General features: G+C 37.9%; 1 protein-coding gene across 1 annotated transcript in view; it reads left to right on the plus strand.

Moving 5' to 3' along the window:
* LPP (LIM domain containing preferred translocation partner in lipoma) overlaps positions 1-10,927 on the plus strand; it is a 758,624-nt gene extending 747,697 nt beyond the window's left edge. Inside the window, exons 12-13 of the mRNA XM_056121924.1 lie at positions 3,498-3,618; positions 7,405-10,927. Of these exons, the coding sequence (XP_055977899.1) occupies positions 3,498-3,618; positions 7,405-7,533 (250 nt within the window). The 3' untranslated portion in view covers positions 7,534-10,927. The remainder of the gene's footprint in view (positions 1-3,497; positions 3,619-7,404) is intronic.
* Positions 10,928-11,574: the final 647 nt, after the last annotated feature.

Here is an 11,574-nt window from a genome sequence, read left to right on the forward strand (position 1 = left end):
GGAACTGTACATAAAAGACACATTAGAAGAGAAGGGCTTAATATATAGCACTTTATTTCCCACAAAATACATACTTCACAAATTCATGTAGAGCATTTTCAAGCAGAGACATGTTGGAACACATCAAAGTATCAATTTATGAAGATTAAAATCTTATCAAGTATTAGTTCTGTTTACAGTAGTGTAAACCCAGAAATCATGAGATAATAGGGCCAGAGAGATAGAACAGTGGGTAGTACGCTTACCTTGCACATGGCCAACATGAGTTCAGTTCCTGGCACACCTGAGCACCACCAGGGATGATCCCTGAGTACAGATCCAGGAGTAAGCTATAAGCACCATTGGATTGAACCCAAAACCAAGAAAAAAGAGAGAACTCGTGAGAAGAAAGCTAGAAAAGTCACATTTGGGGGCTAAGAAGCATGCTTTGAATGACAGTTATGTTCTATCCATGGCACTACTTGGCTCCCTGTGCATTTCTGGGAACAAAGACCCAAACATAATGGCCAAATACCATCCCATTTGGTCCTAAAACTAATAGGTAAATAAATAGATTTATACTCTTGTGAGAAGCTAAAGCTAAAGTTAGGAAGATGATAAGTCTTCAGGTGCAGGCGGTGGAGGAGGCTTGACATAAATAATTTCCATTTGGACCTGTTTTGACCTTGGTTTTGGATTTGGGGCCTTTGAGCACTTTCTCTGATCCTCAGATGAATTTTTTAATGATCTCATAAAGTCTACCCTAGTGCCTTAGAGCTGTCTGGTATATCTATGCGTATCCTCAATTATGACAATCTAACCTCTAGAAGTTTTAACAACCCTTGAAATGCAGGCCAAGGAACACTATGGGGACTATGGAAACCACTTCCTTTCTCTTCATTTTGCATTTTCCCATTGTGTAACTGAGGCCAGTTGGTAGAAAGGAAACAGAAAGAATTCCTGGCTTTCCAAAGAGCATGGCCCTTAAGATTTGGCATAATGGCCAATAAACATCCCTTAAAGAGATAAACATTATAGGGGCTTCATTTTATTAGATATTGCCTATCTACTCACTAAAGAGAGGTTGTTTCTAGAGACTCAGATAAGGAGTGAATCCTGTCCAGTAGAAGCCCATCATTTCGTGCTCTCTAAAGGTATGAAAATAAAACCTGCTAAAATAGACAAATCCTATGAGGGGCCAGAGCAATAGTACAGCAGGTAGGACATTTGCATTGCATGTGGCCAACCCAGATTTGATGCAAGCATCCCATTTGGTCCTCTGAGCACTGCCAGGAATAATTCCAGAGTGCAATGCCAGAAATAACCCCCAAGCATCGCCGGGTTTGCCACCCACCAATAAAGAGGGGGTGAGGAGGATGGCAAATTCAATGAAATATATTTACTCTGGAAGAGTAAATATCCTACTCGGATATTAGAGAAGGTTTATGAATATAAGTGAAAGGCAAGACTTACGTCTAACCTTACTGACTCTATTCCCAGTGTTTGGGAAAGGAAGTTTTGCAGTTGATTCCAGAAGCCTGCTTATTTTGCTGCTGATGACCCAGATTCAAAAATAATCAGGTAGTCCAAGGCAATTTTTTTTGCCACTAAGTATAAACTTCTTGCATAAAATACCAATTATAACAACTTTGATTACTGCAGCAGTTGTACCATGATCCTTTTAATTTTTCTTTCATAGCAATCAATTGATCTGCTGCTTAATTCATATTTATTTAGATTGCAGCCATACAGATGCCTTTTGGGTGCAGCCAGGAAAATTAATATGTACATATAGAGTATAATGTATGTAAAAATGCTTTGACAACCATAAAGTGCTTTGCAAAGTATTAGATTACTATCATTATTCCTTTTTAAGTCTCACTACAAATAGATAAATTTTAACATCATTAATCTTAAAACCATTACCATAAAAAAAACTGAGTTGCACAGTTTGATTTTATTTTTTTAATATTTTCACTTCCTATCCATGTCCATTTCAAATCATGTCTCATTTCACACCTTCACAAATGCTACCCAGAATATGAAGAAGATACAGATGGAGAAATGGCCTAGATTTCTAGCCTATTAATCTGTTTTGAGGGGGAAAAAATACTATTAGGGCCATCAGTCACAGGAGTATTAATAGGTTAAGAAATAGTTAAATTCTGGGCCAAGAGTCAAGTAGTAGAGCAAATACATAGCATGTGCAAAGCCATTTCTGCCATGACAGGGATCCATTAGCACCACTGGGTATGGTCCTTGTGAACAAAATTAACCTTGAAAACATAAATTTACTCATATACATGTAAGTGTTCATGTATTCATAGCTTTTGGGAGTCTTGAAATAATTCAGAATATTAACCAATCGACAGCTTTTTTATTTTCCCTTTTCAAGCAAAAGTTGAACACAGTCAAAATGTAAAATGTGCAAGCTTGGCCATTCTGTTTGGTATAAAAATATTTGAACCTGTTAACTCTAAAAAGAGAGATTTGAGGGACAGGAGAAATAGCACAGGGTTCAAGGCACTTGCTTCGCCTGTAGCCACCACCTGATTCCATCTGGCATCACTCACTTATGGTACCCTACGCACTGCCAGGACTCATCCTTGAGCACAGAGCAGGGAACAAACCCTGTACACTGCTGGGTATGGCTCCCAAACTAAAAAGAAAGAAAGAAACAAAAGAGATCATTGACTTTTCTTGTGTTAGTTCCTCGGATTCGAGCTATTTTTCAAAATGGCTCTCATTAGGTGAATATGAGGCAGAATTCCTGACCACAAAATATTCCTCACGAACCTGACCTACAAAATTTCCATACTTCATGGGAGGTTTTGGGTCACATGTACAAAAGTTTTATGGTGAATGTCAGAAGCTAGAAAGGGACATAGGACCTGTGTTCCTCCCTCTCAGTAGCCTGCCCTACCTGGGGTTACCAATTGTAACCACAGATGCAGCTTTTGTTTTTCCTTTTTTTTTCCTGAAGGATTGGGGTATGTGTGGGGGCACACAACCTGCAACATTCAAGGGTTACTTACTCCTGGTTCTGCAATCAGGAATTATTCCTGGAGGCCTGGCGGTTCTTGGGGAACCATATGGGATGCCCAGGAACAAACCCAGGCCAGCATGCAAGGCAAATGCCCTATACCACCATCACTCCTTCCCCCCTCCCCACCCTGCTTTGATGTACTATCACTCCTGCTGGACCACGCAGCTTTCTGACTTGTGAAAAGCTTCTGAGACTCTCCATGCATATACCACTTGACCACTCCCCCACTCCCCAGATATCACAATATTTATTGTCTAAAGGAACATCAACAATCACCATGTTTAACTTCTTTATTACACAGCATCGGAAGCAGATCCAGAGAAGGAAAATGGCACAGGAAAGTCATACAAGGAGATTCAAATGCCTTCGGAGTCTCTGCATACCATTCTTGTCATGCCTGTGCCTCATCTCTTTGTTGGTTGGCTGTATTCTGTGTCTCACCAGAATCATGTCTTCTTTTTTATTTTTTCAGGAAATTCGCTCCCCGATGCTCCGTGTGCAAGGAGCCCATTATGCCTGCCCCAGGCGAGGAGGAGACTATTCGAATTGTGGCTCTGGATCGTGATTTCCATGTTCAATGCTATCGCTGTGAGGTTTGTAATCAGTACACCACATCCACCGGGGCATGGCAAGCAATTCAAAGCCCTTTCAAGTTGGGGTTTTATAAACAGGAACAGGAACATGAGACCACCATTAATGTGCCTATGTTCAAAGAATCTGGATTTTAAGTATGACATGACCATTAACATCATCTTAAGACCACTGACACAAAAATGTCAGTTGCACAAATTTTTTTTAAATTTTTTAATTTATACTTGTGAACATTTCATTTTATTAAGTGGTAGTGATGTTGGATAAGTCATTTTTTTTGGTCTCAAATTCTCTACATCTCAAGGCACTCTTCGTTCTTCTAATATGCCCAAGTATGGTTCAAATACAGTTGCAGAAGTTAAATAAAAATTGGTCTATTGGGGGATGGAGCGATAGCACAGCGGGTGGGCATTTGTCTTGCAAACGGCCAGCCCAAGTTAGATTCCCAGCATCCCATATGGTCCCCCAAACACTGTCAGGAGTAATTCCTGAGTGCAGAGCCAAGAGTAACCCCTGTGCATTGCTGGGTGTGACCCAAAAAGCAAAAAAAAAAAATGGTCTATGTAATGACATTGTAGATCATCGACCATGACATTAGTTGAAAATTATGCTATTGTTTATTATTTTTATGTTGAATCTTTAACTTTGTTAGGGGGCAAGGACACCTTTATCATGCATTAAGAAGAATAAGAATCCATTCTCTTCATAGGCTTGGAAATGTGTGTTCATAGTCTGATAATGGAGATCCATTAATTTAGCAAGCACTACCTGAGCACTTAGAGAGTAAGTCAGATGACTGCTAAAAGCAGTAGCAGTTATGAACGCAAAGTACCATGGGATACATAAAAGACACCTGTAATTCTCAAATTGACAAGGAAGTGCTCTTGTGGGAAGGCCAGGTGGTGTTAATTCAATAGATGGCAACAAGTCTTTCTCATAATCTGAGGTTCAAAAGCTGATTTTTTTCCAGTTCCTTCTTTTGAATGGCTTTCTTTCCTCCTACTGTTCCTTCTTGGTGCCTCTATTTTCAGTTCTCTGCTCTGAAAGGTGTAGCCTGAACTCCCTTATTGTTACATCCCAGTGAGACTTGCTCATGTGGTCCCGCTAGAACCACTTTTTTGAGACCAGACTGATAGTACAGCAGGTTAGGAGTTTGTCTTGCATGCAGGCCACCCATGTTTGGTCCCCCGAGAACTGCCAGAAATGATCACTGAGCACTGGGCATGGCCCCCAATTAAATTTTTTAAAAAGAAACTTTTTCTAAAACACAGGCTAGTGGGAAAGACAGAGTATCTCCCAACCCTACCTTCATTCCACCGTGTCTTAGATTTAACTGACATCCCCTTTTATGCAGTACTATTGTTGTACTGTTGAAGTTGAATGTCTCTTTCTGTTATAAGAAAAAATAATATTGAATGAGTCAACATTTAAATTTTACACAAGTTTTTATTACTAACAGAAACAATACTGTCCACCCATCACCCTGAAAACTGAACCAGGCTAGAGCAATATGCAGACATCTAGAGTTCCATCCTGGGCTTGTCATATGGCCCTGGCAGAAATGATACATGAGTGAAGAGCCAGGAATAAGCCCTGTCACTGGCTGGGTATCACCCCAAAACAAACATAAAAAAAGTCAAGTGAATCATAATAGATATTTTACAGATCATTTTACATTAGGAGTTCAAAGAAGCAAGACCTTCCAACTTTCTTCATACACTTGGTATCCATACCATTGGGCTTTAAGTTTTTAATGGTTTTATTTTTGTGCTAAAATGTGCCTTTTTGTCCTCATACAATTATTAAATAATTCTGTTAATTCTGTTAAATAATAGCAGTATGTTCACTTTAAAAAGTGTGCAATTTTTTAAAGAAACACTGTAGCACTGTAGCACTGTCCTCCCATTGTTCATCGATTTGCTCAAGCGGGTACCAGTAATGTCTCACAACAAATCGTGAGACTTGTTGTTACTGTTTTTGGCATATTGAATACATAACAGGGAGCTTGCCGGGTTTTGCTCTGTGGGCAAGATACTCTCGGTAGCTTGCCAGGCTCTCTGAGAGGGGCGGAGGAATCGAACCTGGGTCAGCCCTGTCAGCCATGTGCAAGGCAAACGCCATTACAGAAACAGCACTATGGAATAGGAAGAACTGAGAAGAGAGTAGACTATTGTTTAGTCCTACCAATTAGTCCAACCCTGTATCACAGGACAAACCTGTTTCCTCTCTGCCTTCATTTCTAAAGTGAAGAGGTTGTATTAGATGCCACTATGTGGTTCATTTGAGCTGCTAATATCGAAGGTTTCCATGGTTGTAACACTGTGGTTGACCATGAACTTTTTGGAATACCCAGGTGACTACAGACATTAGCTCATTAAAAACTCAGAGCCATGACATTTATGAAATTTTCCATTTTCTATGAGTTTTTATTTAATTCTATCATTCATTCTCCTGATAGCCTCTAGAGCTGCAAAATATTTCCCTGTTCACAGTAAAGTTGCTTCTGCTATTGTATTTTGGTGACTCTGTTTGATCTTAAATTTCATTATTTGTCAGAGACAGACCTGTGTCCAGGCATGTAACAGTTGTGATCTTGAAAAGGATTTTCTACTAGTATTTACACCATCATGTTTTCCTTGCTAAAAATAATTCTATTTTGTCCAAAGGCAATGGCAGGCATTTAAGTGTAATTTCCAAAATGGAAACACTTTGCTAAATGGACCCTTAGAGTTACTATCAACAGTTGTATTATTCTTCACAGTTAGGTAGACCTTTGCATTTATTTGAAATATATTTATGCCATTTATCCTGTTTGATCATTCTAATATCTTGGTTTAGATAGAAAATGCAGGGATATTTTTAAGTGGCTATTGGCCTTAACCACAGTGACCTATGCCGTGTTAAAACTTTGGTTTTAACTAAATGCCCAGTAATGCCCAGGAGCCCTCCCTTTCATTCAGTGCTCATTTCTAAATACCACATAACCTACTGGAGAAAGTCCAACAAATCCTTGCTCTCCACAATTTTAGATTTTCCTTTCTAAAACCAATTGGGATAAGTATTCAGAACTTGTCCATGCCCCCACTATTAAACAGAATTTTATCCCTACGTTTTCCCAAAAGTGGCCAAACAATTCCATCCCTACAATTTTATATCTGATGTATTTAGTTAGTTATTTAGTTATTTACTAACTTACTTATTCGGTTGGGGGGCCCAAACCCATTTGTTGTTCAGGCCTTACTCCTGGCTCTGCACTCGGGAATCAGTTCTGGTGGGCTCAGGGGGCAATATGGGATACCAGGGATCAAATGTGGCTCAGCCATATGCAAGTCAAATGCCCTGCCCGCTGTACTATTGCTCCAGCCCCATTCAGATTCCTTTTAACAGAGGCTTACTAATGATGAAGGGTAAAGATGAATTCAGTTAGGGATCTATTCTTGCTTGGTTTCCCTTTGTTTCCATTGTTTTAGCAGTTGTATAGATAAGAAGACTCAGAAAATATCTAGTAACCTAAACCATTGGGTTTTTTTTTCTATCCTTGTAACTATATTTTTTATACAGTATTTATTAGGACCATTTTCTCTGTCTATATTAATTACCCTAATCTCCAATTCATCTTAACTCCAAACATACCATACTACCTACTGGGAAGCAGGTTGGTGATCCATGTAAATAAAAGACAAAAGTAAATGGCCTGTTTATAGAAGCCCGGAGTGGGAAGCTAAGGAATTTCCTCTTCCCCTTGTAGTATATCTTGTTGCTTACATTGTTTTGTCTTCATTTTCTAGGATTGCGGTGGCCTTCTGTCTGAAGGGGATAACCAAGGCTGCTACCCTCTGGATGGGCATATTCTCTGCAAGACCTGCAACAGCGCCCGCATCAGAATGCTTACTGCCAAGCCCAGCACTGACTTTTAAGTTCAGTCACCTGGCTAGCTGGTAGTGGTGGCACTGAAATGACAAGAAACACAAGGGAAACAGAAAGCAAAAGAAATAGGAAAATAGAGGAAGGCAGTCAACCTATGGGATGGACTCCGTTCTTCACTTACTACTAACCTTTCTTTAGAAATACATAGGTTATAAGATTTCTTTTAAGTTCTTACCAAATGCACATTTCACATTTAATTCTGTAGGACTTGGCTAGGTCTTTATTCCCAGGGACTTCCACATTTTTGCACAGATTATGCTCCATCCCATTCACTTCTGCATTCCTAAAACTTTTAATACCTGTGTTTTTCTCACTTTTCATCTGGTTGAATGGCTGTTTTTAGTGTGATATTTGCTATCATACATACACTTTTTCCTGGGGGAGTCTGCCAAACTACAGGTGCTTTTGGCCCGGAAGGCTCCATCTAGTCCCTGCCACATTGCCTGTCATCACAAAAGCTAGCCATTCTTTGTTCTTTCTATTAAAAACCAATTTCTGTTGCTTTCAATTGGTCATGTGCCTGGTGGGGAGGGCGGAATATAAAGCACAATTTACATTTCAAGCCATAAATAATTTTACTTGTATATTGAATAGATTAAGGCTAGCCCAAATTTAATTTGTAACCATCCACAGTTAAGATTTATAGCAACCAGCAATCAGGCCTATTTGAAAGCAGAAATCTCTGCAACAGAACTAGCTCCAATTTTGTTTTTAAAATATTGCATGGGATTGGAGCCAGGGTGATAGCTCAACTGAAGGAACCCGTCTTGCAGCAGAAAGTTTCAAGCCTGATGCCCAGCCCCTCGGGGCCCTCAGTCACTGCTGGTTGTGGTACTGGTGGCCCCCAACATCACAGGGGCCCCAGTAGCACCACACTGCCTGGCCTGAGAGTCAAACGCTCTGGCCTATTAGGCAGATTATCTCTTGGAGCGGTCTGTCTGCCCCTTGAGTTCTGCTTGGAAAGCCAAGATAGACAAATAAATGTGGGATTTGCGAGAAAAAGCATCTTAGGGGTGTGTTTGAAAAGCCATTATGCCATTGTGCTATCTCAAGATGTTCCATACTACCTAGACATAATAAGACAAACTAGTTTTACCTGAAACAAACACGTTGAATACTATCCCATTTTTCATCTCAGAAATATTGCCATATTTTTTCTAATATTCAAACATAACCACTAAAATTGGCTTTTTCTCTTAGAGGAAGATAACTATAAAGACTAGGTTGTAGTCTTTTTTTTTCTCCAGGTCCTTTTATCCTAACAATTGCAAATCAATGCATACCAAATATACAAAATCAACAGTATGATATTGTTTAGTTTACTTTAAGAAGACATGAAAGTTTCAAGAGGTTGTGAAACCACAGTTTCATTATTGTTGTAAATCCTCTTGCAACTCAAATTACATATTGCAGGAGACATTTTCATATCATCAATGTGACATTTACACCACACTTTAAAAGACAATCACTGAAAAAAAAATGAGCTTTCTGAGCTAAAAATATACAGCATCTCTGCCTGGAATCTTTATTCAAACTCTATTGGGCAGTGAAATACTTGCTTGCCAACTATAGAACTATATTTCTTTAGGTTCTAGCATATTTGTTTTTAAGAGAGAGATGCCTTTCTAATGGCAGATCTGCCACTTTGTAAATTATTTTGATTTGACATTTTTTTCAACCTTTCTTCAAATCTTCCACAAGAATATGCTTTTAAATTATGAAAATTTACATATTTAAAGAACCACAAAAGTATAAATAATAATATAAAGACTATGCATATGCATTAATACCCAGTTTAAGAAGTCAAATATAAGAAATAGTTTATTTGATTCTACAAATTTCTTTTTCATGATTCTAAAGTGACAGTTTTCTAGTGTGACTTCTTAATTTTAATACCCAGAAAGAAAGGGAAACATTATTTGTGCATGTTTTGAATCAAAACTCATGTCTCAGGAATTCCAGTTAAATTTATTGCTTTAATAGAAATAATCATAAAACTGGTTCAAATCTTTTTAATAACAAAGTCTTGAGTCTGTGATTGAATACTATAGCTCATGGAAGATCATGGTGACTCACTAACTTTGATCACTACTAGAACCACCTAAGTTCTTTGATTTTTTTTTTTTGGCAGTCGCTGTCCTTTTCTTACCTGGCCATGCTTCTCTTTAACCTTTTTTCTTTTAATGTGAAATACAGTGAGATAGACTTTGAGCAGCATGTGGGTTGTAGGATATAATGGCAATTGCATTCCTGAATTTCTGTCTTGTAAATGAAGGCCAGATCAGACTGTTGACCTCAAAGAACACTATTAGAGAATCGGGGTGATAATTTGATCAGCCTGAATTGTTTTGTAACTTGTTTTCAATGAAATTCATGGAGACATTGTTTTTAGGGCAGAAGCTAAGAGCCCAGTTTATTGAGAGATAGATTTTATCTCTTGAAGGGCAGCCATGTTATTACAAAATTTGCCAACATAGAATTTATAAAATATTTATACTCTAAAAATGCAGTAACATTCTACTTGCTTGTTACATGTAAGCCCTTATGTAACTGAATGTTTACATGCCCTCCCACAAAGAAAATGCTATCAAAGACCCATCACTGTGGTATTGCCAGAAAACTGCTTGCTTACAATCCTTATCATGCATTTTTATCACATAACCTCAGAGTATCTTTACCAAAGATTTTTAAATAAATATCCTTTTTAATATAGAATTATTATACTTTTATAATAATGAATGTGCACACATACATATGCAGAAATATTTAGATTTAGATTTTTTCCTCTTTCACAAGGTATAAGAAAATGGATCCTATAATATTTTATGCCAGGATTTCTTAAATATATGACTTATATTGCCTTTTTGTTTTTTTCTATTAATCCTTTGTTTAAACAATGCCAAATCACTCTTACTTTTAACACAAAATTTTGCCAATATTAGATATGAAGATCATATTGCATTGATTATAATTATATTGTTTATTGATATATTGTACTGACTGTTATCATTTAAATACATAAATAATGGAAATAAATCAGAGTCTATAAAACAAAGTTTGTAAAAAAAAGTGCTGGCTTAAAACTTTTGTCAAACACCCAATATTGGCTATCTCTGTGTAGCATGAGAGATGTAGAAAAAGGGGAGAAAAAAACACTATGTTCTGAGCTCTGCAGATTATTTCAACCACAGAAATTTTGTTGTCTCAATCCCTACTCATATTGACACCATATGAATTCCTATTTGTAAAGAAAATTGCTTTCCATTTCAGTTTTCCATTGTGTCCTATAAGGCATTCATACTTTGACATATAGAAAATGTCTGCAGCTCAAAGAGATGTGGGTTTTTTTCTTGTCATCAAAAACGTATTGTTTCCGTAGGTACAGCTTCTCTGGTCAAGACTGTTTCTTGCACTTCTGCTAATTAGTGCAACAGAGTGATCAACCCAGTAATAGTTCTGTCACTATGAAATGTTCTACAAAGAGTTTATGATAATATATAAAGTATATAATACTCTAAGCACATTTAAACCTATAATTCTGATATTTGGATTCAGAGGAAAGGAGAGAGCACTTTTACTGTGAGGCTATAGTAGATGATTTATGAAATACGAACAAAACTCTGAAAGCGTAACTCAGCAGTTTTCTTAGTAAAAATTCTAATAAATGTGAACCAGCCAGGAATAACAGTGTTATTTCTATTTGATATGATTTGGGCTTCTCCTGTCAAATCTGTGTCTGTTGCCCCCTGATCCTCCCATTATCAAGTTTTGAAGGGTGTTGGGGAAATTATGGCAGCTGCTAGAGAGATCAGGGAAACACTGGGGTAACCTCACAGCCTCTCACCATTCCTCTTGGCTTGGGAAAGCTTTTTTTCCATATACATTTCTAGAAATATTGCTATTCTACCTTAGTATTTCACATTTGTAGTTTAAACAAGCGATTGTCCATCTGTTGCCTAGAGCTACAGTACATGTGTGTTATGAATGAAATATGACAGCATGTTCCATACCCTGCTTAGCCATCTGTAGGC

The sequence above is a fragment of the Sorex fumeus genome, unplaced genomic scaffold, assembly GCF_029834395.1.
Source record: "Sorex fumeus unplaced genomic scaffold, SorFum_2.1 ptg000044l, whole genome shotgun sequence".
NCBI classification, from domain to species: Eukaryota; Metazoa; Chordata; class Mammalia; order Eulipotyphla; family Soricidae; genus Sorex; species Sorex fumeus.